Genomic DNA, 27,354 nt, shown 5'->3' with positions numbered 1-27,354 from the left:
ATATTCATTGGCAATTGGAACTATAGGAAACTATAGGAAAAACCCATTATTTTTGTTGTTCTGTATGTGCTTTCATGCAAGCAATGTATGGATGCATGGACAGAACCCTAATTTTTAAACTCTTGTTTTGGGTGGTATACACATGTATAAAATTGTAGATGACCGTTTTTGTTGTATTGGGAAGGGAATACTCTTCTAATACTTTTTTGGTCATAGTCTTCCTCAGTAGCTTTTCTTACCATACATTACAAAGCCTGTGACAGAGATAAGAAGAATGGAACAGCCGCTTAAGAGTCTGTCATCTCACTATACAGACATTTTTGTGATACAGCATTACCACAGTTATGTTTTTTGTTCTTTAAGACTGTATTTTATGGGCACTGGAGAGGTTAACCATTTATGTGATGTAAAATTAATAAAACATAGTTACAAATAAGCTGATTATTGTTGAAATGCAACATTGACAAATTTAGTTCAACGCAAACACGAATCTGAGCTACAGTATTGAGCTGCAGCAAACTGAACCAGCTAAAATTAGCATATGCTGGTTTCAGAGCCACAATTACTTAAGCTTGACAGGGCTGATCTGGTTTTTGCCACTTAAGAACCCACTCTCAAACCTTTGATAACACTGTTATTTACTTGAGATAAACAGGAAGGTAATAATACAGGGAAGTATCAAATTTTATTTATAAAGAGAAATCCGTTCTAATAGGACCTAGAGAAATTAATTTAGCAACTAATTAGACTTATTCAAGACGGTCGCCCCAGATTTAAGGGGATGACATTAAGAAAAACACTTAATACCCTTCACATCCAACTACACATTTCACAAACATTTTACAGCAGACCAAATGTAGAAACATGAGATTTTACAGTCAACAAATCTATTGTTAAAGACTCAGTCTTTAGCCAGCTATACAGTGTGCATGAAGTGACACGGCTGAGAGAATCATACCCAAGACAACCACTTGGACCGCCCTGGTTTGTAACAGAGATTTATAGTTCAATGTTTAATGATTAATAGTAAATAATAAATCAGAAAATCCAAAAAAGTTAAGTAATTGAGGTGGGGTATCTGGTGAACTGTACTTGTGTGGATATGAAATAACAGAAGTGGACTGTGAGTTGATGTGAAAGATGACAATGTTATGTTATGAACAGGCAATGTAAACAAAACAATGAAGGTTTATTTAAAATTGCTTTAATGGTGGATGCATAAATTCCAGAAGGAAAATTAATTTATCTTTATGCAGATCTGGGACTGAAGTACAGCATCGGAAATTAATAAATAACATTAGTATTTATTTCTACACATTAATGAAAAAATATGTAAAAAATAAATTGTGCTGCTCTTAATGAAGACGTGGTCTCCTGGTGGAAACTTCGTATCGGTTTGCTTTCTGTTTCTTTTTTTCTTCTTTTTTACAGACCGCAGAGGATAAAATCCTGATTTTTATACATTTCACACATTTAGTTTTATATTACCGGACCTATTATGCCATTGGATAAACCTCCGTAGATAGTTAACACTGATATATAATTGATATTTTGTTTATCTAAAGAACGATAGCAATTACCATAATTGCAAATCAAATGCTTCTACATTAAAATGCTCACATCCTGTCCTGTCAAAAATGGATCCAAAGTTGGCCGGCTATAGCTTTTTAAAAATAAATAGTTTGAACATACACAGACATGCGCACGCGCACACACGCAAACTCGCGCGCAGTGTGTCGCACAGCCTAAATCTGCGCGGCTGGTTGCGTCACTGCTATTTGAGAGCACACACACTGTACAAAGCCTGCCTCAGAAAGAAGAACCAAAGGAAATCGTGAAGACCGAGAGGAAGAACTCCCCATGATACCAACCTGTCGCTATCGGTAACTGAAGACATATTAGAACAGTTCAGGCCTACTGTACCACAGCTGCTTCCCTAACGTGTCACAGATACTACTGGAAGCACTGGTAAAAACTTAACGGCCATTCTGCGGTAGCCACTGTTACAGGGTTCTGCACCAATTTAATGTAGTTCTGTCACTAAATCTACATTCATGCAGCAATAAAGAGTTTATTCTTAATAATTTATTCATACAAATCAAACATGGTAAAGTCTCCTCTTAGGAGCTCTTTTTTCAGTTCCACTTGTTTCCTAACGTATTTGGCTGTTCAACGAAGGAGGAAATGAGTTTTTGATGCAGTGGGGACAAACGGGAGTTTACCGAACCAGCCTGCATCATGTCTGCCAGTTGGCCTTGTTGCCACTGCTTTCTGCTTTAAACATGAACACTGATCTATTCACAATGTGACCGCAAGAACACAAAATCAAACCTGTAACATGGCAACATGGGGAAAGTACTCCCTCTGGTGGTGAAATAGGAAATCACTTTCTGCAAATACAGCATGAAGACATCTCCACAGACTGCACAGGTAGGCTGGGACAGAGAGAGATCGGGAAAGTTAGATTTCTGAGGGGTGGAATACGAGGAGACTGTTTATATCCAATGGGAAAAGCCTTTTCACAGCATTTTTCACACAAGTAAACAAAACTTTGCAAAAAAAAAAAAATTTTAAATTAAACTGACATATGAAGGAATGCAACATAAACACTGGCATTCCCATGTACTATACAGGTCAGTAACATTTTACACACCGAGTTTTAAAGTGACAGTATCTTAGCACATTGGTACGCTGAGCATAAAGTATATATACTGTACATACATACACATTTACTGGAAATCTTATACTGACAAGCATTTTTACAGTCGAGAACAGTAGTCAGAGACCAGTCATACTTCATGGGGTGCAGTCAAAATGTCCGATCTGAAATTAAGCCTAGTTCGATAAACAGAAACGAAAAGCGACGAGAAACTGCTCATTAAAAGGAGGCGATGAAGACACACGCAAGACTAATGGAGCAGAACGTGGCCCGTTTTAATCTCTTTTTAAAAATAAACCGACATTTCTGCGCATCACCTTAAATCTTTCACACGAACCATTTCTCTTCACGATGAAACCAAAGCGACTTTAAGGCAGCGCTGCCCTGTCAGACATCACAGGACAATGTGTAGGGAACTGCTGTATGTGGCACATCGGGCAATTAAAGCAGAATAATTTAAGAAAGAACACCTGCCTCTGAAATATGTTTTTATGCTCACAAACACAGGCAGGAGTATTCAGTGTCGTTTTTATGACTACACAATTCAGCTATTAAGCAATGAGCAGACTAAAGTTTGAGTATTATTATTATTATTAGCCGCCCGGTGGATGTAATGTAATCTTGAGAGCGCAATCTAGACCAATGAGCCGTGTAAACTTTCATCATAAGATGATCTGTGTTCTGTGAGCAGTAGATGAGCAGTGTTAAAGATAAACGGTGTTAGTGACGCGCAGTGTTAATGACATGCAGTGCTACAGATCAGAAGCGTTTGTGTTAAGGATGTGCAGTGTTTATGACACGCAGCGCTACAGATTAGAAGCGTTTCTGTTAAGGATGTGCAGTGTTAATGACATGCAGTGCTTACAGATCAGAAGCGTTTGTGTTAAGGATGTGCAGTGTTTATGACACGCAGCGCTACAGATTAGAAGCTTTTCTGTTACGGATGTGCAGTGTTAATGACATGCAGTGTTAAAGATGAGTAGTGTTCATGGCATGCACTATTAATGATGTGCAGTTTTACTGATGAGCACTGTTAAAGATAAGCACTGTTCGTGACATGCAGTATTACAGATCAGAAGCGTTTATAGCGAGCAGTGTTAAGGATGTGCAGCATTAATGATAAGCACTGTTAATGATGAGGTGTTAAGTCAGAACAGAACACACAATGTGACTCTTGATTTTTCTGTACCACAATAGGAAAAAAGACTCGGACAGTCTTTGCTGCCGATGTCGAGGGAGGTATATCTGCGGAGTTCCACAAGTTTTACTGCCCTTCTTCAAAGTATGCAGTAAAACATCACACGTTTATAATGAAATACTCTTTCACTTCATTTGCCGTTTCAACAATCATTACCCGCGAGCAACCGAAGAAGAGCAATGAGCCCAGCACGCCTGCAACCGTATGAGCACGTTTAGACCGCCTGTAACCGTACGATCACGTTCCAACCGCCTGTAACCGTACGGTCACGTTCCAACCGTCTGTAACCGTACGGTCACGTTCCAACCGCCTGTAACCGTACGATCACGTTCCAACCGCCTGTAACCGTACGGTCAGGTTCCAACAGTCTAACCGTACAGTCACATTCCAACCGTCTGTAACCGTACGGTCACGTTCCAACCGCCTGTAACCATACGGTCACGTTCCAACCGTCTGTAACCATACGGTCACGTTCCAACCGCCTGTAACCTACGGTCACGTTCCAACCGTCTAACCGTACAGTCACGTTCCACCCGCCTGTAACCGTACGGTCACGTTCCACCCGTCTGTAACCGTACGGTCAGGTTCCAACAGTCTAACCGTACAGTCACATTCCAACCGTCTGTAACCGTACGGTCACGTTCCAACCGCCTGTAACCGTACGGTCACGTTCCAACCGTCTGTAATCGTACGGTCACGTTCCAACCGTCTGTAACCGTACGGTCACGTTCCAACCGTCTGTAACCGTACGGTCACGTTCCAGCAGTCTAACCGTACAGTCACATTCCACCCGTCTAACCGTACAGTCACGTTCCAACCGTCTGTAACCATATGGTCACGTTCCAACCGCCTGTAACCGTACGGTCACGTTCCAACCGTCTGTAATCGTACGGTCACGTTCCAACCGTCTGTAACCGTACGGTCACGTTCCAACCGTCTGTAACCGTACGGTCACGTTCCAGCAGTCTAACCGTACGGTCACGTTCCAACCGCCTGTAACCGTACGGTCTGCTGCACCACCACCCACCTCCGCAGCCTGCCACTCCACTTCAAAAGACGGGCAATGAGACCGAAAGTTCAGGGCGCACCAAACTTCTGGCTTCTTCAGAAACTGGACAGCCGTACACGGTTATGACCCTGTGGTGCTCTGCAGTCGCCAAAATGCGAGAACGAGTCGGCTGGCATCGCTCAGCTCTCACAAGCCACTTATATTTTCAAGTATGCTACATTACAAAAGAAGGAAAAAAAAACCGGATACTGTCACTTTAAAAACATTAAACCACAATATTCACAAATGTACATTTAAGGCTTAATTGTTTAGCACTAACAATAGTAGCAGCAGTAAAGCACTTCTGATTTATTATTAATAATAATAACAATAATAACAACATATTATTAAAGTCATCCCCAACAAAGTTTTCATTACACTGAGCTCCCCCCCCCCCACTCATTTACACACGTCCACGTTCCCTCAGTCTGTTAACAGTTACAGCTTAGAAAAAACAACCAGAGTTAAAAAGTGTGGTAAATCATCATGTTAAGTCCACATTCATTAGTTCAGGAAGGATAAAGACACGGAGGGGAAAGGGTTAATGCGCAGATCCAGGCAAGGTCCGACAGACCGGAGAGGAGAGCGCAGTGGGAGGCGGAAAGAGCAAGAGGGAGGGGGGGAGGGGGCGGGGCCAGACTGGACCAGGCGTGGCCAACCCCTCCCACAGACGCGCGCGGCCCACCAAAGCCGTGCCCCGGAGGCTCGACGACAGATCCAGGATCAGCCTCCAGAACCCTTAACCCACCCCTGGCCGAAGGGCGAAAACCGGACCGACTGATCTCAGGTCAGCAGGGGGTTGGGTCACAGAGCTTCATGAGGGCGATGCTGGTGGCCAGGGGTTGAGAGACTCACTGCTTGGCCGGCCGAATGCATTGCACTGTAGTGTAAACACGGCAAAACACCGACTGGCTGGTTAAAGGGCGGTGCCGAATGGTCAGAGTAAATCAAAACAGGCAACTAAGTCCCTGACAGTCCCACGATGCCGAGTGAAGAGGAGACACGTAGCCTGTGGGCTGAAGGCCGCTAGCTGCTCCCTGTAAGCTGAAGGGAAGGAGAGGAGGATGACTGCAGCACTGCACACACACCCTGCTATGGGCCAGGCTCACAGCTCTTACACCACGCTACACAAATGCTACACAAGTACCGAAGCCCCCGCGTCACAGGCCGCCCTGCACTACAATCCCCACAATCCTCTCTGTTCCACAGCAGCACCTGCAGGGGGCACTGGGGCCCAGGGCATCCTCACTGTTGGCTCTGAGGGAATACATACGCATTCAGGTAAATATATATGTCCGTAACGAGCGCTTATATGTACACACGCATCTGTGAGGTGTAGTTTGCGATGCCGTGAGAAGGCCTCACAAGCAGCCAAGCTTCCTGCTCGTCGTCTACTGCTTGGCCTCCTGACGGGGGGCAGGGCTGTTGTGACCCGGCCAATGGCTGGTGAGAGAGCCAGGAGACGCCCCCTAGGTGGCGCCCGGTCGGCGCAGGGGTGGCTATGTGAGAATGTGGGCGGTGGACGGGATGGAGACGAACTCGCGCAGGATGTTCTTGGCCATCTCCAGGTTGTTCTGCGCGATCATCAGGGCCTTCTGGATGTCCTGGTAGGAGTAGCCTTGGCTCATCAGGTGCTCGATCTCGGTGCTGATCTGAGGGTTGGCCCCGCCCCCGGCCCCGCCCCCCGCGGGAGGCACAGGGCTGGGCCGACGGTCCGAGTTGATTCGCCGTGGCAGGGGTTTGGGTGGCCGTTCAGGGGCTTCACTGGATTCAGCGAAGGCTGATAGGAGACAGAGAGAAAAGGCCACTCACTCACTTGCTCACTATAAAAATGCTGTCATGCTCCAGGGGTATGATGCTTACAGCGTATTATTACACCATTTCACTCATTGATCGATACTTTCAAACGGCGCATGTCTGTATCTGTATCAAAACTCCGAAAACTTTGCAATACAGGGGAGTGCCATAATGCCCTAAAGCATTAAAGACTGCACTCAACACCCCAACACCCACAAACTGTGGTCAGCCTTAAAATAGAGGGACATGGAGACACACAGTCAGAGGGGAAGTTTACACTGGAGGTAGGTACTACAGGGGATAATTCAGGGTTTAGGAATTGGGGGGGGGGGTACAGGGGTCCAGATGTGGGGGCGCAGTAGGTACTCACAGGATCCTGCAGTGAGCTCGGTTTCCACGGAAACCCTGCTGAAGGATGCGGACGCAGCAGAGATTTCGGAGAGCGTGCGCCGTGAGGTCAGCGCGGGCACCAGCGCTTTGGGGATGTCGTAGCCGTTCTCCTCCTCCTCCTCGCTGCGGGGCTCCCGCGGCCCGTTGCTGCTGGCCATAGGGGGTAGCTCTGAGTAATCTGGGGGTACACGCACAGAGGGGTTCAGCACATCTACCTTCAGTAGAGCAGACAAAGAGCTCAACTAAAACTAGAGCAGTGATGTGGTGTAGAAGCAGCGTTGAGGAGGCGTACAAGCAGCGTTGAGGTGGTGTAGAAGCAGTGATGTGGTGTAGAAGCAGCGTTGAGGTGGTGTAGAAGCAGTGATGTGGTGTAGAAGCAGCGTTGAGGAGGCGTTTAAGCAGCGTTGAGGTGGTGTAGAAGCAGTGATGTGGTGTAGAAGCAGTAGTGATGTGTTGCAGAAGCAGCAGTGATGTGGTGTAGAAGCAGTGATGCGGTGTAGAAGCAGTAGTGATGTGTTGTAGAAGCAGTAATGATGTGGTATAGAAAGAGCAGTGATGTGTACAAGCAGCAGTGATGTGTTGTAGAAGCAGTGATGAGGTGGTGTAGAAGCAGCGGTGATGTGGTGTAGAAGCAGCGGTGATGTGGTGTAGAAGCAGTAGTGATGTGGTGTAGAAGCAGCGGTGATGTGGTGTAGAAGCAGTGATGAGGTGGTGTAGAAGCAGCAGTGATGTGGTGTAGAAGCAGTGATGAGGTGGTGTAGAAGCAGTAGTGATGTGGTGTAGAAGCAGTGATGAGGTGGTGTAGAAGCAGTAGTGATGTGGTGTAGAAGCAGTGATGAGGTGGTGTAGAAGCAGCAGTGATGTGGTATAAAAGCAGCAGTGATGTGGTGTAGAAGCAGTAATGATGTGGTATAAAAGCAGCAGTGATGTGGTGTAGAAGCAGGTGGTGTATATAACGAAAGTACCGGACTCTCGGGCTTGGTGAGGCAGTGTGGCAGTGAGGCCCTGGGAGTGGATGTTGTACATGGCCTCATACATCTGCTGGCCATCGTCCACATCGCTGAGTACAGCCCTGCAGCAGGGAGAGAACCATCAGCACTCATCCAGCATCAGCATGACCAGCCCACAGGGGAGCATGGAGCGGAGCGAAGAGGGAGCAGTTCTCACCGCGAGCTGAGGGCGCTGGCCTGGGGGGGTCGGGGGACGGCGTCCCCTCCGCTGGCTCCCATAGGGGGCAGGGCGGGGCGGGAGGAGGGGGTCATGTACTCGGACTCCTCCTCACTCTCGTGTGCGTCCTCCCCTGCCAGCTGTTTGAGAGCCGGGAGAGGCCTGCCCACGGAGAGGAGCGCCGTGTTAGACTGGGGGAGACGCATCGCCTCCTCACACACACAGATATGCACACACACACATACACGCACACACACAGATACACGCACACACACAGATACACGCACACACACAGATACACGCACACACACAGATATGTGCACACACACATACACGCACACACACACACACAGATACACGCACACACACAGATATGTGCACACACACACACACACGATACGCACGACACAGATACGCACACACACACAGAACCACACACACAGATATGCACGCACACACACAGGTACGCACACACACACACACAGATATGCACACACACAGATATGCACACACACACACAGATATGCACACACACACACAGATGCACACAACAACAGACGACACACACACACACGATATGCACGCACACACGTACGCACACAACCACACAGATTGCACACACACAACAGATTATGCACACAACACACACAACAGAACATGCGCAAATAGAGACCACACAGACGAACAGCATACATAGCACACAGACGCACAACTTCAACGCACAAACACTACACATAAACACACAAACAAGACCACAAGCACACACAAACACACATACATGGCGCCATGAGCAGATATATAGGCTGAGAAACTCACTTTACGGCATACTCATGACTCCCACACCTCGGCCCAAGCGTGAGGACAGCAAGCATAGCCAGGAAAGCTACAAATTTGATGTCAATATCTAACTACACACTAACACAAACCCTGACAACATCAAACATCAGCACACAAACACACACCAATCAAACTACAACAAAAACACACACAATAAAACAATGCACACAACTACACACACATCACACAATCACCAAAGAACACACATAACAACAACACAATAATGAAAATACAGCATGCAAACTCTACAATAAACAACACACAAACAAAGCTTTGGGATCTAAATACAAGACACAAACACCACACGGCAATCCAAATACAACCAAAAAAAAAAAACTACACTAGCGATGATATTTGAGAACGTAAACATCATTAAGCTCCAATAGAGCAGTCTGCATGAATGGCATTCATAGCCGAACTGCATCCTTATTGGGCAGTTTGAGGATGACGATGATGGTGATGAAGTAAAAGAGCGTCTGATAATCTTTGCTCACCGACGGTTGGTCCAGACTGAGGCTGCTGTTTCGCTGCGCGTCCGTCCGTCCGTCCAGCGCTGAGGGAAGGGCGAGGGGGAGGGAGTGGCGGTTGGACAGGCAGGGGGGCTGCGTGGGGGCTTTGGGCACGGGGCGGGGGTTCCAGTCCGCCAGGCCCCGATTGGGCGGGGCCGGTGGGGGCTTGTCCCCGGGGGTGCTGGGGAGGGGCCGTCTCTGCAGCCGCGCCTCAGGCCCGGCGGTGTGGGGGCGGTCAGGGGGAGGGGGCGGGGGCAGGTCCCGCAGGGCTGGGGGCAGGGGGAGGGGCTTATCTTTGTGGTGCGCGGCGACCTGTCGGACAGAAGCACTCACAGTAATCAGTCTGACCACACAATCACGTACCAACCATAACAAAGTTAGACACTTTAATGCACAGCCTTATACACTACATGGACAAAAGTATGTGGACACCTGAAATCCAAAATCTCACCAAACATTAACAGCATTAATGTGGAGTTGGTCCACCCTTTGCTGCTATAACAACCTCCACTTTTCTGGGAAGACTTTATACAAGATGTTTCCGCAGTGATTTGCTTCCATTCAGCCAGAAGAGCATTAGGGAGGCCAGGCACTGATTGGGTGAGTAGGCCTGGCTTGCAGTTGGCTTTCTCAAAGGTGTTAGATGCAGTTGAGGTCAGGGCTCTGTGCAGGTCAGTCAAGTTCTTCCACACTGTTCTCAACAAAAACATTTCTACTATATATGGACCTCGCTGTAGTGCAGGGGTAGTACAGGCGTAATATAGGTGCAGTACAGGTATAATACAGGTGTAATATAGGTGTAATATAGGTGCAGGGCAGGTGTAGTGCAGGCGTAATACGGGTGCAGTACAGGTATAATACAGGTGTAATATGGGTGTAGTGCAGGTGTAATATAGGTGCAGTGCAGGCGTAATACGGGTGTAGTGCAGGTGCAGTGCCGGTGTAATATAGGTGCAGTGCAGGCGTAATACGGGTGTAGTGCAGGTGCAGTGCCGGTGTAATATAGGTGCAGTGCAGGCGTAATACGGGTGTAGTGCAGGTGCAATATAGGTGCAGTGCAGGCGTAATACGGGTGTAGTGCAGGTGTAATATAGGTGCAGTGCAGGCGTAATACGGGTGTAGTGCAGGTGCAGTGCGGTGTAATATAGGTGCAGTGCAGGCGTAATACGGGTGTAGTGCAGGTGCAGTGCCGGTGTAATATAGGTGCAGTGCAGGCGTAATACGGGTGTAGTGCAGGTGTAATATAGGTGCAGTGCAGGCGTAATACGGGTGTAGTGCAGGTGCAGTGCCGGTGTAATATAGGTGCAGTGCAGGCGTAATACGGGTGTAGTGCAGGTGCAGTGCCGGTGTAATATAGGTGCAGTGCAGGCGTAATACGGGTGTAGTGCAGGTGTAATATAGGTGCAGTGCAGGCGTAATACGGTGTAGTGCAGGTGCAGTGCCGGTGTAATATAGGTGCAGTGCAGGCGTAATACGGGTGTAGTGCAGGTGTAATATAGGTGCAGTGCAGGCGTAATACGGGTGTAGTGCAGGTGCAGTGCCGGTGTAATATAGGTGCAGTGCAGGCGTAATACGGGTGTAGTGCAGGTGCAGTGCAGGTGTAATATAGGTGCAGTGCAGGCGTAATACGGGTGCAGTGCAGGTGTAATATAGGTGCAGGGCAGGCGTAATACGGCTGTAGTGCAGGTGCAGTGCAGGTGTAATATAGGTGCAGTGCAGGCGTAATACGGGTGCAGTGCAGGTGTAATATAGGTGCAGGGCAGGCGTAATACGGCTGTAGTGCAGGTGCAGTGCAGGTGTAATATAGGTGCAGGGCAGGCGTAATACGGCTGTAGTGCAGGTGCAGTGCAGGTGTAATATAGGTGCAGGGCAGGCGTAATACAGCTGTAGTGCAGGTGCAGTGCAGGTGTAATATAGGTGCAGGGCAGGCGTAATACGGCTGTAGTGCAGGTGCAGTGCAGGTGTAATATAGGTGCAGTGCAGGCGTAATACGGGTGTAGTGCAGGTGCAGTGCCGGTGTAATATAGGTGCAGTGCAGGCGTAATACGGGTGTAGTGCAGGTGTAATATAGGTGCAGTGCAGGCGTAATACGGGTGTAGTGCAGGTGCAGTGCCGGTGTAATATAGGTGCAGTGCAGGCGTAATACGGGTGTAGTGCAGGTGTAATATAGGTGCAGTGCAGGCGTAATACGGGTGTAGTGCAGGTGCAGTGCCGGTGTAATATAGGTGCAGTGCAGGCGTAATACGGGTGTAGTGCAGGTGCAGTGCAGGTGTAATATAGGTGCAGTGCAGGCGTAATACGGGTGCAGTGCAGGTGTAATATAGGTGCAGGGCAGGCGTAATACGGCTGTAGTGCAGGTGCAGTGCAGGTGTAATATAGGTGCAGTGCAGGCGTAATACGGGTGCAGTGCAGGTGTAATATAGGTGCAGGGCAGGCGTAATACGGCTGTAGTGCAGGTGCAGTGCAGGTGTAATATAGGTGCAGGGCAGGCGTAATACGGCTGTAGTGCAGGTGCAGTGCCGGTGTAATATAGGTGCAGTGCAGGCGTAATACGGGTGTAGTGCAGGTGCAGTGCCGGTGTAATATAGGTGCAGTGCAGGCGTAATACGGGTGTAGTGCAGGTGCAGTGCAGGTGTAATATAGGTGCAGTGCAGGCGTAATACGGGTGCAGTGCAGGTGTAATATAGGTGCAGTGCAGGCGTAATACGGGTGCAGTGCAGGTGTAATATAGGTGCAGGGCAGGCGTAATACGGGTGCAGTGCAGGTGTAATATAGGTGCAGTGCAGGCGTAATACGGGTGCAGTGCAGGTGTAATATAGGTGCAGGGCAGGCGTAATACGGGTGCAGTGCAGGTGCAATATAGGTGCAGGGCAGGCGTAATACGGGTGCAGTGCAGGTGTAATATAGGTGCAGGGCAGGCGTAATACGGGTGCAGTGCAGGTGCAATATAGGTGCAGGGCAGGTGCTTGCCTTGGTTGTGGCCCCTGGACTGGAGGCTCCGGGGGGGTTTGGGGGCCGGTGCTGCAGCAGGTCGAGGCGTGGTGGCACAGGAGGGAGAGATGCCTGGGGAGCCATGGACATGGGCGAGGGGGGCCGCTCCACCTGCGGGTCACCAACAGCACCGCCACTGACTCCACCCATCAACCTAACTTCACTGCCCATTCCTATCACGCTGGCCTTTCTTTTGGGCAGAATATTTAATTTAGAGTGAGTGTGTATGAGCAGTGCGACAGCAGACGGGTGTGTGTGGGTGTGTGTGGGTGTGTGTGTGTGGATTCGCTCACCTTGGCACACGCGAGCTTGCTCATCATGAGGTGGGGATCGTCCAGCCGGTCGTCATCGTCATCGCTGGGGGAGGGCGCTTCCGCCCCAAACATGCCTCTGCAGCCGCCATACAGGCCCCCGCTGTTGTCCTTCGGGTCAAAAGGGTCCACCACTATAGGCTCTGTGCCTTTGATCTCACAGCGACAGAACGGACAGCCCTGACCCTCCGACTCCTGACAGAGAGAGAGAGAGAGAGAGAGAGAGAGAGGGGAGCGGAGAGAGAGAGCAGGGGTGTGAGTACAGCTGCAAACACAAGAGCGGTTTTTAAGCAGGGCTGGGTGGGTACTGGTTTGGAGGCGGGCAAGTGTGGGTGTGGTTTGGAGGCGAGTCTGGGTGGGCGCGGTTTGGAGGGCAGTGCTCTGACCTGCCAGGCGGTGAGGCAGGAGGTGCACATCAGGTGACCACACGGCTCAATCTTCACATCCTTATCGTTCTCCGCACAGATCTTGCACAGCTGGAAGGTGGAGCCCATCTCACAGTACAGCTCGTATTGCTCCTGGGGACAGATGGACAAACAGGCGGACGGATGAGCGCGTGTTGAGGGGTATAGTGGAGGACAGCTGCAGGTGTGAGGGGTGACAGTCTCACCTGCGTGACTTTGATATGGTCCTGAGGGGACGGCTCACACAGCCCAGTGAGGTCCGGGTTCTGCGTCCGTCCGTCCGGGAACAGGTAGCTACAGACAGACAGCAACATTAGACAGGAAGCCCATTCTGTGCCATGCTAAGCAGTTCAAATGGTTCTGTACCAACTGGTCCACTAGCTATGATGAGTTAGTGTATAGCTGTAGCCGCAAACTCATTACACTTGATACTGTTGCCCCATAGAAAATAAAAAAATAAATAAAGCAGTAAGAACTGGGAGACAAAAGAACAAAAGAATAAAACTTGTGGTAAACAATGTTGCTCGTACTTAAATTTTAATGTCAAATCTAAACTTTCATCAGACATCAAAATATATTTCTTTAAACACTTTACGGTTATCAGCCAACATAGGTGCGTCCAGTATCTTCAAATGTGTAACATGTATTACTAGAACAAGAAAAAAAATTCTTACATTTAATAAGTTAAGACTGTAACACTGTAGAGCACGTGGACATGAGTTGTGAATGATTTATTTCAGCCGAGCTGAACATTAGCAGAAGAGTTGTTTGGGAAGTGGAGACTCACAATCCTTCCCGAAATCCGTCGATGAGCGCTTGGAACAGCGGTTTGTTGTGCGGGATGGTCTGCAGGATGTTCCCGTCGGCGGTGACGTAGCCGATGGCCCACTGGCCCAGCCGCGTGCAGCTGAGCCTGAAGATGTAGCTGCGCAAGAGGTCAGAGGTCAGGAGAACAGGTAAACACCGCATCAGTGCCACGAGAGTGGCACGCCGGGAGTGTGCAAGTGCGTGCCGTTCCTCAACTGTGCGGTGGGAGGGGCGTGGTGCGGTGGGAGGGGCGTGGTACGGTGGGAGGGGCGTGGTACGGTGGGAGGGGCGTGGTGCGGTGGGAGGGGCGTGGACGTGGTGGGAGGGGCGTGGTCGGTGGGAGGGGCGTGGAGTGGTGGGAGGGGCGTGGTACGGTGGGAGGGGCGTGGATGTGGTGGGAGGGGCGTGATACGGTGGGAGGGGCGTGGACGTGGTGGGAGGGGCGTGGTGCGGTGGGAGGGGCGTGGACGTGGAGGCAGGGGCGTGGTGCGGTGGGAGGGGCGTGGACGCGGTGGGAGGGGCGTGGAGCGGTGGAGTGGGGCGTGGTGCGGTGGGAGGGGCGTGGTGCGGTGGGCGGGGCGTGTGCAGGAGTGTCGATTGGCTGAGCAAGGCCTCTCTCACCTGCCAGGCTTGTGGATGAACTTCTGCAGGCGCGCTTTGACCTCGTCATACGTGAGGAAGGCCATGTACCCTGGGTGTGTGACCGCCAGGCTGTTCCAGTTACGCAGCAGGGACGACCACGGCTGCAGGAAACGCACAACAATGCCCCCGCAAGCACAGTGAGTATCACAGGAGGCAGCATGCCTGCGTGCAGGGTACGGCATGGTCAAGCATGACGAATGAACAAGAGCTTTATAGGTGACTGTGATTGTTGGGGAATGGGGCTAGTCAGACTCCCCAAGATTCTGCTTGTACAAGAAAACACCCCCCCCCCCCCACTTTTAAAGAGTGAGTGGGATAAAAATCCTTGAGGATGTTAAACAGACCAAACACAGCATTTCACAAACAGAAGCAGCAAACTAAACGCTAAACATGGAGCTCCGTGTAGACATCAACATCAGCAGGGAATGTGAACTGCATGTAGGGTTCGACTGTTACCCTCTCTGGACCAATCAGACATGCACAGTGTATTCTGGACCAATCAGACATGCAGTCTGTAAGAGCTGCGCTCGAGGTGTACCTGGAAGAGCCTGGTGAAGATGTCGAACTCGAAGACGGAGATGTGGTCGTTGCAGGTGAGGTCGATGGTGGACTTGAGGGCCATGGCCTCCAGGCCCGAGCTGATTGGGTGAAACTCGTGCAGCGCCTGACGGAACACTTTCCACGGAACAATGGTCCTGTGGGGAGGGACATTTCCACATTTACATACCACACGCTCTCACACTTAAACCCCACCCACTTACACTCCCAAACAAACTGCCCACTCCCAGCGCCAACTCCTCCAGTCCTCCCGCCCACAAGCCAGGGAACATTTCACACAATGCAGGCCACACAGTACTACAGGAGACCTAGCTCAGGCTGGAGAAGAGGTGTATTCTTCACTGTTGGCAAGTAGCCACTGGGTGCCTGGAACATCTCTGGGAGGAATTAACCCCGCCCGACGCCCCTGGCATAATGAGACTCATTGAGTCCTACAGCTGTGAACTCTGGCACGGGTCATACCAGGCCAATGACATAATCATGACTGAAATCCTCTAAACCTTGACCCAACCAGCTATTCAGACCCAAATCTGTTCAATGGTACCCAGGACAGTTTTTATGAGCTGAACCACATCAATCAGTGAGAAACGGTGTCAGCAGCACGTCTGAACGAGAAATAACTCACTTGTCCCCAAACGATCTCCTCCAGAACTCAGCGGCGTCCGCTTTGGTGATCCGGAAGTTGTCTCCTTGGAACAGGCCGTTGGGAAATATGGCTTTGAGCTCGGCTAGCATGTGGCTGAATATCAACGACAGCTTCGTCAGGTTCCTCCTGAGCACAGCAGACAGACAGATGAGAAACACAGAGACGGTCAGGCGGACAGTCACCATTCACTTCATTAAAATACCGCCACGCTCCAGGTGTGTGAGCAGGTACACTACAAGGCCAAAAGTATGTGGACACCTGACCTCCAACATCTCATCCAAAATGATGGGCAATAAAATGGAGTTGGTCTACCTGCTGATATAACAACATCCACTCTTCAGAGAAGGCTTTAGACTAGATGATGAAGTATTGCTGCATGGATTTGCTTCCATTCAGCCAGGAGAACATCAGTGAAGTCGGGCACTGTTTGGGTGATTAGGCCTGGCTCCCAGTTGGCTTTCCAATGAATCCCAAAGGTGTTGAATGAAGCTGAGGTCCGGGCTCTATGTAAGCTAGTCCACCTCGTTCTCAACAAAACCATTTAAATATGGACCTCGCTGTGTGCTCGGGGGCATTGTTAAGCTGAAACAGGAAAGGGCCTTCCCCAAACTGTTGGGGAAACAAAGAATCGTCTAGAATGTGATTGTATGCTGTAGCATTAAGATTTGCCTTCACTGGAACGAAGGGGCCGAACCCAAACCATGAAAAACAGAAGCAGACCTAGGGGTGTCCAGCTATATATATATATACATATATATATATATATATATATATATGTGTGTATATAAATATGTACAGATACATATAGTGTATCAGAGTGCAGTTGTGTTTAAGTGTCATGCACCTAACGGGGTGTAAATGTAGCACCGTGCACACTGCATGACAATTTTAAATAACAATTTTTCAGTGTTTTTGTGTACAGTCCATTTTCTGTACACATTCATAGCGTATCAATACACCATGTCACCACAGCAAATGTCAGTATCAGGGAGAGAGGCACACAAAACTCTGCAAGCGTTGCAGTTCTGAGGAGTGCCCTAAAGGCCGAACGCTGGACAAGTGCTCTTTCTGTCAGCATACATAAGAGATAATCACTGCAGCTAATTCAGAACGGAAGCAAGACCCGCTAATTGCCCATGTTTTATATCAGGCAACTGATCAGCCACTACACTAATGACCCTGAAACCCAGCGCTCCTCACTGTACAAAACAGCTGTGTCCTCCATGCTGTCATTTCCCACTGCACTGCAGAGCTGCTGCTGGGTACCTTCCACTCACTCGTAACCATCAGAATGACTCTCTCACTCATACACTCTCATATACTCACACACTCTCATATACTCACTCACTCACTCATACACTCTCATATACTCACTCACTCACTCACTCACACGACATGCTGCAGCACATTCTAGCGCGGCGACAGGGGCGGTGGGGGAGGGGCGGGAGAGAAGGGCCGTTTCTCAGGGCAGCACAGTGGGAGATTGTCCAGGCCGTCCGGCGGGGAATTGACATGCAGGGAGAGAGCGACGCAGCTGGCTCTACCGTCCACTCGGCCAGAGAAAGGGCCGTTTCAACCCACAGAGAGAGAGGGGGGGGGGGGGGGGGAGGGGGGAGCGAGGGGAAGGGGGAGAGAGGGAGAGGGAGGGAGCAGGAGAGGGGAGAGAGAGAGAGAGAGGGGGAGGGAGAGAGAGAGATAGAGAGGGGGGAGAAGGGAGAGAGAGAGATAGAAAGGGGGAGAGACAGAGGAGGGGAGAAGAGAAAGAGAGAGTGGGAGAACGAGACAGACAGACAGATAGATGGAGGCTAGTGCTTCTGTTCATCTTCTCCCCGTTAATTCCTAGGGCAAATATAATCCTTAAAGTGCGAGGATTCAGCATTTCCTTTCTGCACAGCAAGCCTTGGATGTCATGGATTGTCCTCATCCACTTATGCATTAATCCTCTTTTATGATTGGCTAATCCCACAGCATTTCATAGTTTGATTTTAAAATCTGACAGGCAATGAAAGCCACTTCCCTCCAAATACTGCCAACCACATCAAACGCTTCCTGGCCAGTCCGGACATTATCAGACGGCAGAGTTTCCTGTCTGGTTTTGAGTGGAGTACACGCTCAGAGCTGGACTTCTACCAGTCACACACGCACACGTACGTTTGCCGTTTGTTACTGTCTAACTCAGCACACATCATCTGTTTATGTGATTTTGTGTGAATCTGTAAGTAAACGCATGCATTGGAAAGTATGTGAGTGGGTCTCTCAGAGCTTCAGTGTGAGTTTGTAGTGTGTGAGTGTGTAAGTATGAGTGTGCGTATCACAGCGAGTGTCTGAAGAGAGACAAGCAGCGAGCATCAGCAAATGCCATCAGTGCCAGCTCTACTCTTCACTCCCTTCACTCCGTCCTGCAAAGCAAAGCGCTGCATCACCGGAACAATCAAACCGACACCCAGTCAGACACACCGGGAAAACAAAGCAGGCGAACACGCCTACATGGTCACACACGTTTCATTTGTTTCTTTCCCTTATTACATACCTCTTAGCCAAACCTTCACGCAAACCAACACACACACGCAGATGGCCACATACCCTGTGACTAAAAACCTTATAATAATACTACGCGGTACAGACGGACCAATGCAGCGACTCTGCTTTTGTGAAATATCATTTCTCTCTAGATGAGGTATCAGACGTTCTGATAAATTCCCGATTTCTGACGGTGGGTTTTTCCCAGGGCTGGGAGCGAGGATGTGAATCAGCGCGGCACATCAGATAAGACCACAGCCGTAACTCTGCAGAGGCCCACGGAGAGGGAGGAGCCTCCCTCAGTGACTGACAGGATGACTTGCACACAGCTTGCGGCGGGGGCTCGAGCAGCCGCGCTCGTCTCCGAGGGAGACCTGCTTTTTAAAAAAACGCCAAAAAACAGCACCAGTTCGGCCGGACACGGAGGACAGCTCAACACGCCTTCTCCATAAACGGACACACAGACGGAGCGCTGTTAGTCAAAACCCTAAACCACGAAACGGAGGAACTGTAATTTAGGGGTGAGGGAGCCCGGCCGCTGCGCTCTCGCTTCCATTCTGACGCCCCCGGTACCGCTTCCGCCTGCTCGTCATCAGACCGTGAGAACAGAGAAAAGGGGTCAGACTCAGCAATGCGACCGAACGCAGGGGGTCCAGAGTGTGGGAGGGAAGGCCACCTGTTGGGAGGGGGGGTGGGGGTGGGGGGGTTGGAGAGTTTTTAGGAAGGCGGAGTTTCGGTCCCTTAGCCCGTGTCACCGTGAAAACAGAGAAAGGGTGACGAACAAGATGCCCGATCGGCAGGTTCGTGCGACGGAACGTTCCGGATCGCCTGGATTCTGCTCGGTACAGAAAGCGGGGACGTGAGTACCTCACGTGGGCGTAGCCGAAGAACACAGAGCTACGAGCGTGAGCTACAGTAAAACGAGCGTGAGCTACAGTAAAACAGGAACTCCTCTCAAAGCGGTCGCCCGTCTGAAAGAGGAAGACAAAGCGCTCTGTGAACGTGACGGGCCGAGTGTGACTGTGCGTCGCTCTGGATCACGAGCTCGCTCGGCATCGCCACCGGACGGGGTCCCGCTCTCGGACTGTGACTCACGCACTCGTCCGCTCCCTGCGCGGGGCCCAGCGGGCGCTCGGCGCAGGGCTCTACACTGCCCCCATTTTAGGAGCATTCGCTCCAGAGAGCTTACGCGTGCTAACTGGAAAAACGAGTCAGGAGCACATCTACTGATTGGGATGCATTAGCGTGCTCCTACGTTTGTTAACCTGGGAGCGCACGGGCCCTTTGGAAAGCATGCTAGCTCAGAGCCCTGCTGCGCTGCCAGGAAGCATTAGCATCAGCCCAGCGCTGCTGCTCTCAGGAGCTGCAGTAGCGGGGCCGATACCATCATCGCGACCTTTAGCTGAAATACCTGCAGAAGGGTCGGAGCGGGACATTTGCATTTCAGAACTGAAGGCCACTGTGCTGAGGTTCAGAGCCGCGTGTGAATTCAGACACAGCAGGAAGTAAAAGAGCAGGAACAAATACAGCAGAGATAAGACGGGCAGGTCCCGAGCGCCGGGTTTCACTGGACCCAGAGCAGAGAGCTTCCGCTTCCTCTGCCCACACGCTGCCCTTCACAGTGTGAACTGCCCCCTCCGGACGGACAGACAGACAGATGGGAAATCGCCATGGCTGTGTCCCACACGTCCTCTGGTCATCCATGTTTCAGTGTTGCCTTGACAAACGGCAGGCCTACTTTTGCTTCATTCACAAAACCGTGCACTACAGCCAATGTAAATAAGGCCACGTGTTAAAGCCAATATGTACCCTTCACCAAAGCCAAGATACACCCATGTACTACAGTACATACCCCAACAGTGATCTTAAGTTACAATAGTGCACTGGCCTACCGGTGGGCCAAATGACAGTGAGTGTGACTTCCGTGGGCTGAATGGCGCCCAGGCTCCACGGACAGGGTCAAGTCTTACCTGGGCTGAGAGTTCTCCTCATACATGCGCTCCTTGCCCTCTTTGAACAGGCTGATGGTCTGCTTGGTCTTCTTGGTCAGGTTCTCCATGACGACGCGGAAGTACTCATTGTCGCCGAGCGCTTCCATCTTCCCCTCGTAGCGGGACAGGATGGTGCGCAGGTGCTGGTAGGTGTCGGGCAGCAGGTCCAGGATGTAGGGAGGGCTGTTCTTCAGTGCCAGCTTAGGGTTCTGGCAGAGCCGCACCACCTGCAGGGAGAAAAGCATTGACTTTCAGAAGTGCCAAACCTTCAGGTAACACCATTTAGCTTCAGGTGTGCTAACCTTCAGGTAACACCATTTAGCCTCAGCAGTGCCAAACCCGCTGTTTGTGCATTCAGCCTGTATATATGATAACATTAAGCTTGGGCACCTCTATACATGACAACAACAGGCTTGACATTAAATTATAATTCGCCCAATTATTCAAGTTTTATGTAAATTCCCAACTCAATAGCTTTCTGTCCAAAACGGTCAAATGCAGCGGGAGTGTGACACGACATGGGGGAAGGGGGGGTAACAGGGAGCTGCTCAGGTCGTGACGGTGACTGCAGATTTGGTAACAGAGTCAGTTGCGGGGAGAATAAAGGAATCTGATCCCTGTCCCTCCCCCTCCTGCAGGTTTGGGGGGGGGGGGGGGGAGTATCTGGGCTCATGTCTCAGGGCTGTGTCAGCTCCTTCTCCTTTAAACCTCCTGCTTTCCCCTCGGGTCACTCCTGCTGCGATTCACAACCAGGCTGCTGTCGCCATGGAAACACGCAACTTCCCCATTGTATCTAAGTGGAAACAGCGCTGACCAGTAGTCACTTGCTTTAACGCATCAGCATGATCCAACCAAATGACTCACCAAAAATGGCACATTCATTGATAAATTTATCATTTACTCAGTGTACTGCTAAATTTTTACAATGACACAAAGTGCAGCACTGATGTAAGTATTAAAGGCATACTATGCAGGATTTTTACCTTTACTAAAAATTAACTATTCTCAGTCATATCCATGTTGCACTGGCAATCTCTGTCTTTGTTAAAACTAGCCAAATCAGTGTTCCTCTGCCTGCATTTAATCTTCTAAAATGTGTTCGGGACATTTCTGGGTGCGACGCCGTTTTCTGTGTGGAGAGGGGTGGGTGTGGCTACAGAGGCTATGGGCTGGGGTCAGGTTTTAGGGGAACGTTAGATAGCTAGCTACTGCAGTGGCAGAGGTGAAGGAGCACAAGTACAGCGAAGCAAAACAAGCTGACAGGGCTCACTGAAAAACCAGAGTCAACCTTGGAATTCCTTTTCATCAATGGTCAGGGAGCAAATGGAGATATAAAAATAAAAACGGATATAAAATGTGAAATTAGAGGAGAGTGTGCCTTTAAATACAGTGAGAGAAACACAAAGGCACACAGACGTGCATAAAAGCAGGTCTCACGGCCACTTCCTGTTTGCGAAACCCTTCAGTCTAGATATTACAGGCCTGTTGGCCCATTTGATAGTTCTCATGCAGCCTGGAAGGATAAAATGCAAAACTGAACCGGCAGGTGCGATGTCATTACAGTCAGCAGGATGTTACACTGCAATCTGTGGCAGTATCAGAGCATGTGTGGGTACCAGAGCATGCAAGGACGTGGCTGCAATGATAAATCTGGGTGCCAGATAAGCATTTACCAACATCAGTAAGGTTTGCAGGGGGGGAATTATGCGGCTGGTTACCCAGAGACCTCCCACACCACACAGAACCACACTTTATTAGGCACAACATAAGAGATATTCAGAGGCATTTTAATAATAAAAAAGACATTACAATGGCACAATTAAAATATGAAATATAATACTGCACAGCTCCATAAGAGGTGCAATGGTGTTCAGAAACTCAACAGTAAAATGAGTTTTAACAACATGCAGGTCAGGACATCCACCTGTACTAATGAGGAGATCACAAGTACAGTACAGCAGATGACCAGGACAGCACAGGTATGTCACAGGTACACTACAGATTACTATTTATACTATTAAAAAAAACACCTGTAAAACCATTAGAAATGGTCCATGAATTTACTGGTACAATTCGGTCGTGAATGACACCAAGTTTTGACTGCATTCAAGTTTACATGCAATCTTAGACACACTAAATGAACTTTGGCAGAATCCGCTAAATTGCATGAAAGAATGAGACGGTAAACAGAGAGCTGGCCACCGTGCGTGCCGCTCAGGCGTCTGCCATCAGCGTGATTTTCAACAGAAACCGCCTGCCGTAAATTTCAGCTGTTTTCTGCTTCTATAGGGCAATTGTTGGTTTATTTACGCTGCATCTGCCAAATTTTAATGCATATTTATAGATCATTATGTGATGTAAATGGACATAATTCCACAAAATATCCGAAAGGCGCAATAATGATTTATGCAAATACGCAATCTCTTTACAATGAAAGCAAAATGTTTCAGGATTTGGCAATTTCGTGCCAATATATGAATTATGTGATAATCTGCAATGAAATTAAGTAGACGTGACTGTATTATCATTAACCTATACTGTTTTGCCTATATGTACACATTAAACTGGAAATAAAATAGTGAAAAGCCTTCAATGTTGAAGACTTTAATGTGGTGCAACCATTCTTTGAGTGAATGTATAAAAATAACAAATAAATTAAGATGACATGTGTGGATTCAATAAGTTAATTCATTAAAAGGTTAATTCATATTGTACCCTAAGCTCAGAGTGACAAAAACAAAATGCATTTCAAGATATTGCAACTCCAAATACAATGTGATAATCTTTCAGTAGCTATAAGCTATACCCCCTCCCCCTCACCCCACAATTCTAGGACTTAAGAAATGTAACCCTTCAATATTAAAATTGTTCTTAATGTTTAATTTTTTTTATTTTTTTTGTCATGTGTTTAATTTTTTATAGCCTACATCTCAATGCATTGTGGTGGTGTCTTTGAAGACCACAACTCTGCATTCTAGATGTAGCTGAACACGGGGTGGCGAAGCGTTCGAGTTCACGGTGGCGGTAAAGCCGTGCTGACCACAGTCGCTGTCACGCGAAGCCACCGCCTAAGCCCTGTTTAGAGCCAGGGACAGCCCTGGAGGAAGGGACCAACACAAGCACTTCACAGGCAGGTGAGTGCACAGGTAATGAGTATCCTGACAGGGGATGTGATGGCTATAGTTTTACACAGGGAGGATGTGGATTGAGCAGAGGCTGCGGTTCCTTCCTGTCCGCAGTCCGGGCCGCGCGTATATTCCAGGGATGATGTTTCTGCGAGAGGCCTACGTTTGATGCGGGGGGGGGGGGGGGCACTGCCAGATCGGAAGCTCTCTCGGTTTTATTGTGCACTCAGCTATTAAGCTGGCAATGAAAAGGTAAGCTATAATGATGCACAGAAATACTCCCGGCCCGGGAAAGCACAGTTTCAGCCGCTGTACTTTTCCTGTTTGTGTGGTTTAGTGTTCAGATGGGCCTGCGAGTACAGGGGTAAGGGAACTGCAGGTGTGTGGGTTTGTTTACAACTGCTATCTTTTCAGGTGCCGCACATGATTACCACATCTTACTCGTGCTCAGGAGGATTTTTCTGGAAAAACGCCCCTTTTCTTGCTCTAGGGTGACCTTTACAAAGTCACAGATCAAAGATTAAATACGAATGAATAAATAAATAATACACCATAGCCTAATCATTGAATGCAATGCACCTGAAAACTGAATTATTTGTGACACTTTACAAGACGATAATGAAATTGCAATTTCTGAAATGAAGACGAGTAATTGTGTGTGTCCGTGTCTACATGCATTTTTTTTCTGTTTATTGTGGCTGTAATCAATACCAGCTGAATTCACATGTTATAAATCGAACCCTTTTAAAATTCTGTTGTGCTCAGCAAAACCAATTTGGCTCTGTAATACAATTCCCATCAAGCATTTCAGCAAGGGCACCATGGAAATGGCTGTTTAATCTGGGAAGCAAATTCGTTTAAAGTAAAAGTCCCGGTACATGTACGGATGAATGGACACCTGCAGGCATCGGAACCTCTGTAGAGGACCGCCTAAAGCAGCCCCACATCAGCTAATGCAAAATAGGCCACCTCTGCCTCATCTCACCTGAGCTGAAGTGCACTCATCCCAGGCTGGTACTATCAAAAATGACACATCTGTACAGGTATAAGCCTGCATCCTGGCATGAGCAGAAACACCCCTTTGGACGCACACTCGCACACTCCATGCCAGCCCCAGAAGGACTAAATTTAGCTAAACCTTTTCAGGCTGAATGGCCTTTATTTAGATGCATGATGTGAACTGCAGTTTGGGCTGCCTACACTGAAACATAGTTCCTCCCTCAGGTTGCTCACTCACATGCAAGTTCTGCAGTGTGTACGTGCTGGTCAGTGGTAAAGTAGCGTGTACATGCCAATCAGTGGTAAAGCAGTGCGTATGTGCTGGTCAGTGGTAAAGCAGTGTGTATGTGCCGGTCAGAGGTAAAGCAATGCACCAGAACAGCAGTGAAAAAGCAGGGTGTTCATACAGTGTAGCATTCTGTGCGGGAGTTGGGAAGTAGGTTTATTCTAAAAAAAACTGGTTATGCACATTTATGGCTAGTGGTGTGCGCGTGTGTGTGTGTGTATGAACGTCTGTATGTCTTTCTCTCATAGGAAGGGGGTCAGTGCCAGGCAACCACATTTTCCACGAAAATGAGAGGAGCTCTAAATGCAGCACTGTTCCTCCTGCCACCAGAAAGCCTTTCATTCACTTCCATGTCCAACAGCAATTCCACGTTACTCAATTCAGCAGCATCTCTGCCAATATCAGGAGACGAATATATATATATAGCAAAATGGTTGTGAAATGGGTCAATAAAAAAATTTGATTTGAAAAATGTGGAATGAAATTCTCGAATTATTCTAGAAATTACTTATTCATCCTATGAATATCTGCATTAAAATGTTTTTAACCAAACACACATATTGTAAAAAATTAAGATTTTTAAAATGCTTTTTAGGAAGCTCAGTCATATTTGAAATAGCAAAAAAAAAAAAAAAAAAACACTCAATACTAACAACAATGGTATTAACAAAATTTATTTGCATGCACTTGTCACATAACCCATAAATCACCAAAACAACGACAGGCTTTATGTGTAGTTTACTTACAATCTACAGATGGTTCTGGCAGAGTCAAAATAGGGAAATTGTTTGAAATGAGACGTGCAATACCAGTGCCAGATATGGCATACTCAAATTTAGATTCAAATTTCAGTTCGCTGACAGCACAGTGACTCCACACAAATGACGAAATACAAACCAGACTCGGTCTAACTGCGTTTTCCAATGATGGCTTAGCATTTATTAGGTTTTGGCTAGCAGTTAACTTGATCAAACTTCCAGCCAGGCCGTTAATGAACTTGTTAGCTAGCTAGCTAGCTTGGAACCATAGTCACGTAAGTGCAAATAAGCAGCTAGCAATAAAATCGTGCACGTTGATAGAACTGCTAACCAGAAAACCACTGAAATGCACTTTGACATAAAAGTTAGTAAGCTAGATACATCATCAAACGTAACACCAACAATGTTCTGGTAGTGGTTGTTCAGCTAACGTAACGTTAGCTGCTCAACTGACAGCTGGTTCTTCTCAATTCGCTTGACCGTAGCTGAACGTACCCAACAGAAATTGAGACGTGAATGTATACTTGATAATTATTTTGACAGCTATGGCCAGCTAAAATGTAACCATATTGCTGGCTAAGTAGCCTTAGGTATTTTTATAGACTTAATCACTTTCCCCCCAAGTCGATTACAATAGACTGTTCCGTTCAGCATGATGATGGATAGCCACTGGCTGAAGTGTCCAGAATAGAGGTCACCATAGAGAGGGGAAGCACCCTGTATTTCCGCAGGGCCAAGCAAGATAGCAATCTTGCTAACGCTAGCAAACTGCCACAATATAAACCGATATCATAAGCTAGCTAGCACCACAGTGCATGGTCCGATTCTGTTGGATGGCTAGCTACCTACTTCACTAACGTTAGCAGGATAATGTCACTCACCTTGTCCATGAGTTTCCAGCATTTTTCCACTGTCTTCTTATCCACGGCTCCTGGTTGATGATGTGCATGCAAGTGGTGATGGTGCGGCTGAAAAGCTTTCATCATCCCGATCAACCCCCCTCCTTTCTTTAAATTTCCTGCCATATTAGGGCTCCCCGGTGCTAACGCCGGTCGGAGCGTCCACCGGGGTTGGAGAGGGTCAACCTTCCTTCCCCGGGCAGAATGACTCTTTGACCGGGCACCCCCCGATATGGACAGCGCCCGAGGAATATTCGAGCGAGGGTCCGCCGGGGGGTGGTACTAAGGAAGTAAAGGACCCATTAAATCCCCGTAGTTACCAATAATTGGAACCGTTAACGGCGCTGCACAAGCTGCAGCGCCAACAGAAAGGACTCGCAGGCTAGGCTAGCTATCTCAAATTGAAATGATCAGCCGTCTAGGACTCCGGAAATGAACAGATGCAGCGTTTCTTTGTCCTGAATCAGGCTTTTTATCCTTCGCGAGGAGAGGATGTGATTTTATCATCGACTGCTATGTCGTTAGCTTTCCCCGTCGGTTTGTGCCCCTATGACGGGAAGTTTCTGTGAGGAGTTAGCTACCGCTAGCTTCCTAGCATGATGACGCCTAGCAAGCCAAGCGGAGGTAGAGGAAGCAAAACCAGAGCTGCCTCCATCGACATAGGAAAGACAGGAGAAAGATGCATAAAATACTAAAAAGCTATTACGAAGAAGAGTACATAAATAAATTAGGAAAAATAAACACCGCCTTCAATCTCCCCCTCCCGTGTGCTCGGCCCAAGCTCTTCCTGTGCAACCCTTTCCGCTTTTGAA

The 27,354-nt window shown here is 48.6% G+C and overlaps 1 protein-coding gene across 1 annotated transcript; it reads right to left on the bottom strand.

Moving 5' to 3' along the window:
• Positions 1-1,188: 1,188 nt before the first annotated feature.
• Positions 1,189-27,354, bottom strand: cbl (Cbl proto-oncogene, E3 ubiquitin protein ligase). The gene is made up of 15 exons (XM_064302948.1): positions 26,525-27,354; positions 20,455-20,702; positions 15,944-16,090; positions 15,299-15,455; positions 14,740-14,861; positions 14,099-14,236; positions 13,518-13,605; positions 13,294-13,425; positions 12,890-13,102; positions 12,576-12,707; positions 9,546-9,917; positions 8,260-8,450; positions 8,058-8,164; positions 7,073-7,270; positions 1,189-6,685 (listed from the first exon to the last, which is right to left on the bottom strand). Exons 1-15 carry the CDS (start codon positions 26,666-26,668, stop codon positions 6,405-6,407), a joined length of 2,670 nt encoding a protein of 889 aa, XP_064159018.1. The 5' UTR covers positions 26,669-27,354; the 3' UTR covers positions 1,189-6,404.

This window comes from Anguilla rostrata, chromosome 12, assembly GCF_018555375.3.
Source record: "Anguilla rostrata isolate EN2019 chromosome 12, ASM1855537v3, whole genome shotgun sequence".
In the NCBI taxonomy this organism is placed as follows: domain Eukaryota; kingdom Metazoa; phylum Chordata; class Actinopteri; order Anguilliformes; family Anguillidae; genus Anguilla; species Anguilla rostrata.
This window is presented reverse-complemented; position numbering and strand designations above follow the sequence as displayed.

Excerpts from the sequence above, each read along its gene's own strand:
- cbl (XM_064302948.1), bottom strand. The coding sequence starts at position 26,668 with ATGGCAGGAAATTTAAAGAAAGGAGGGGGGTTGATCGGGATGATGAAA. Across the intron at positions 13,103-13,293 it reads CCTGCCTCACCGCCTGGCAG|GAGTCGGAGGGTCAGGGCTG; the intron begins GTCAGAGCACTG and ends TCTCTCTGTCAG. Across the intron at positions 6,686-7,072 it reads CGAGCTCACTGCAGGATCCT|CCTTCGCTGAATCCAGTGAA; the intron begins GTGAGTACCTAC and ends GTCTCCTATCAG.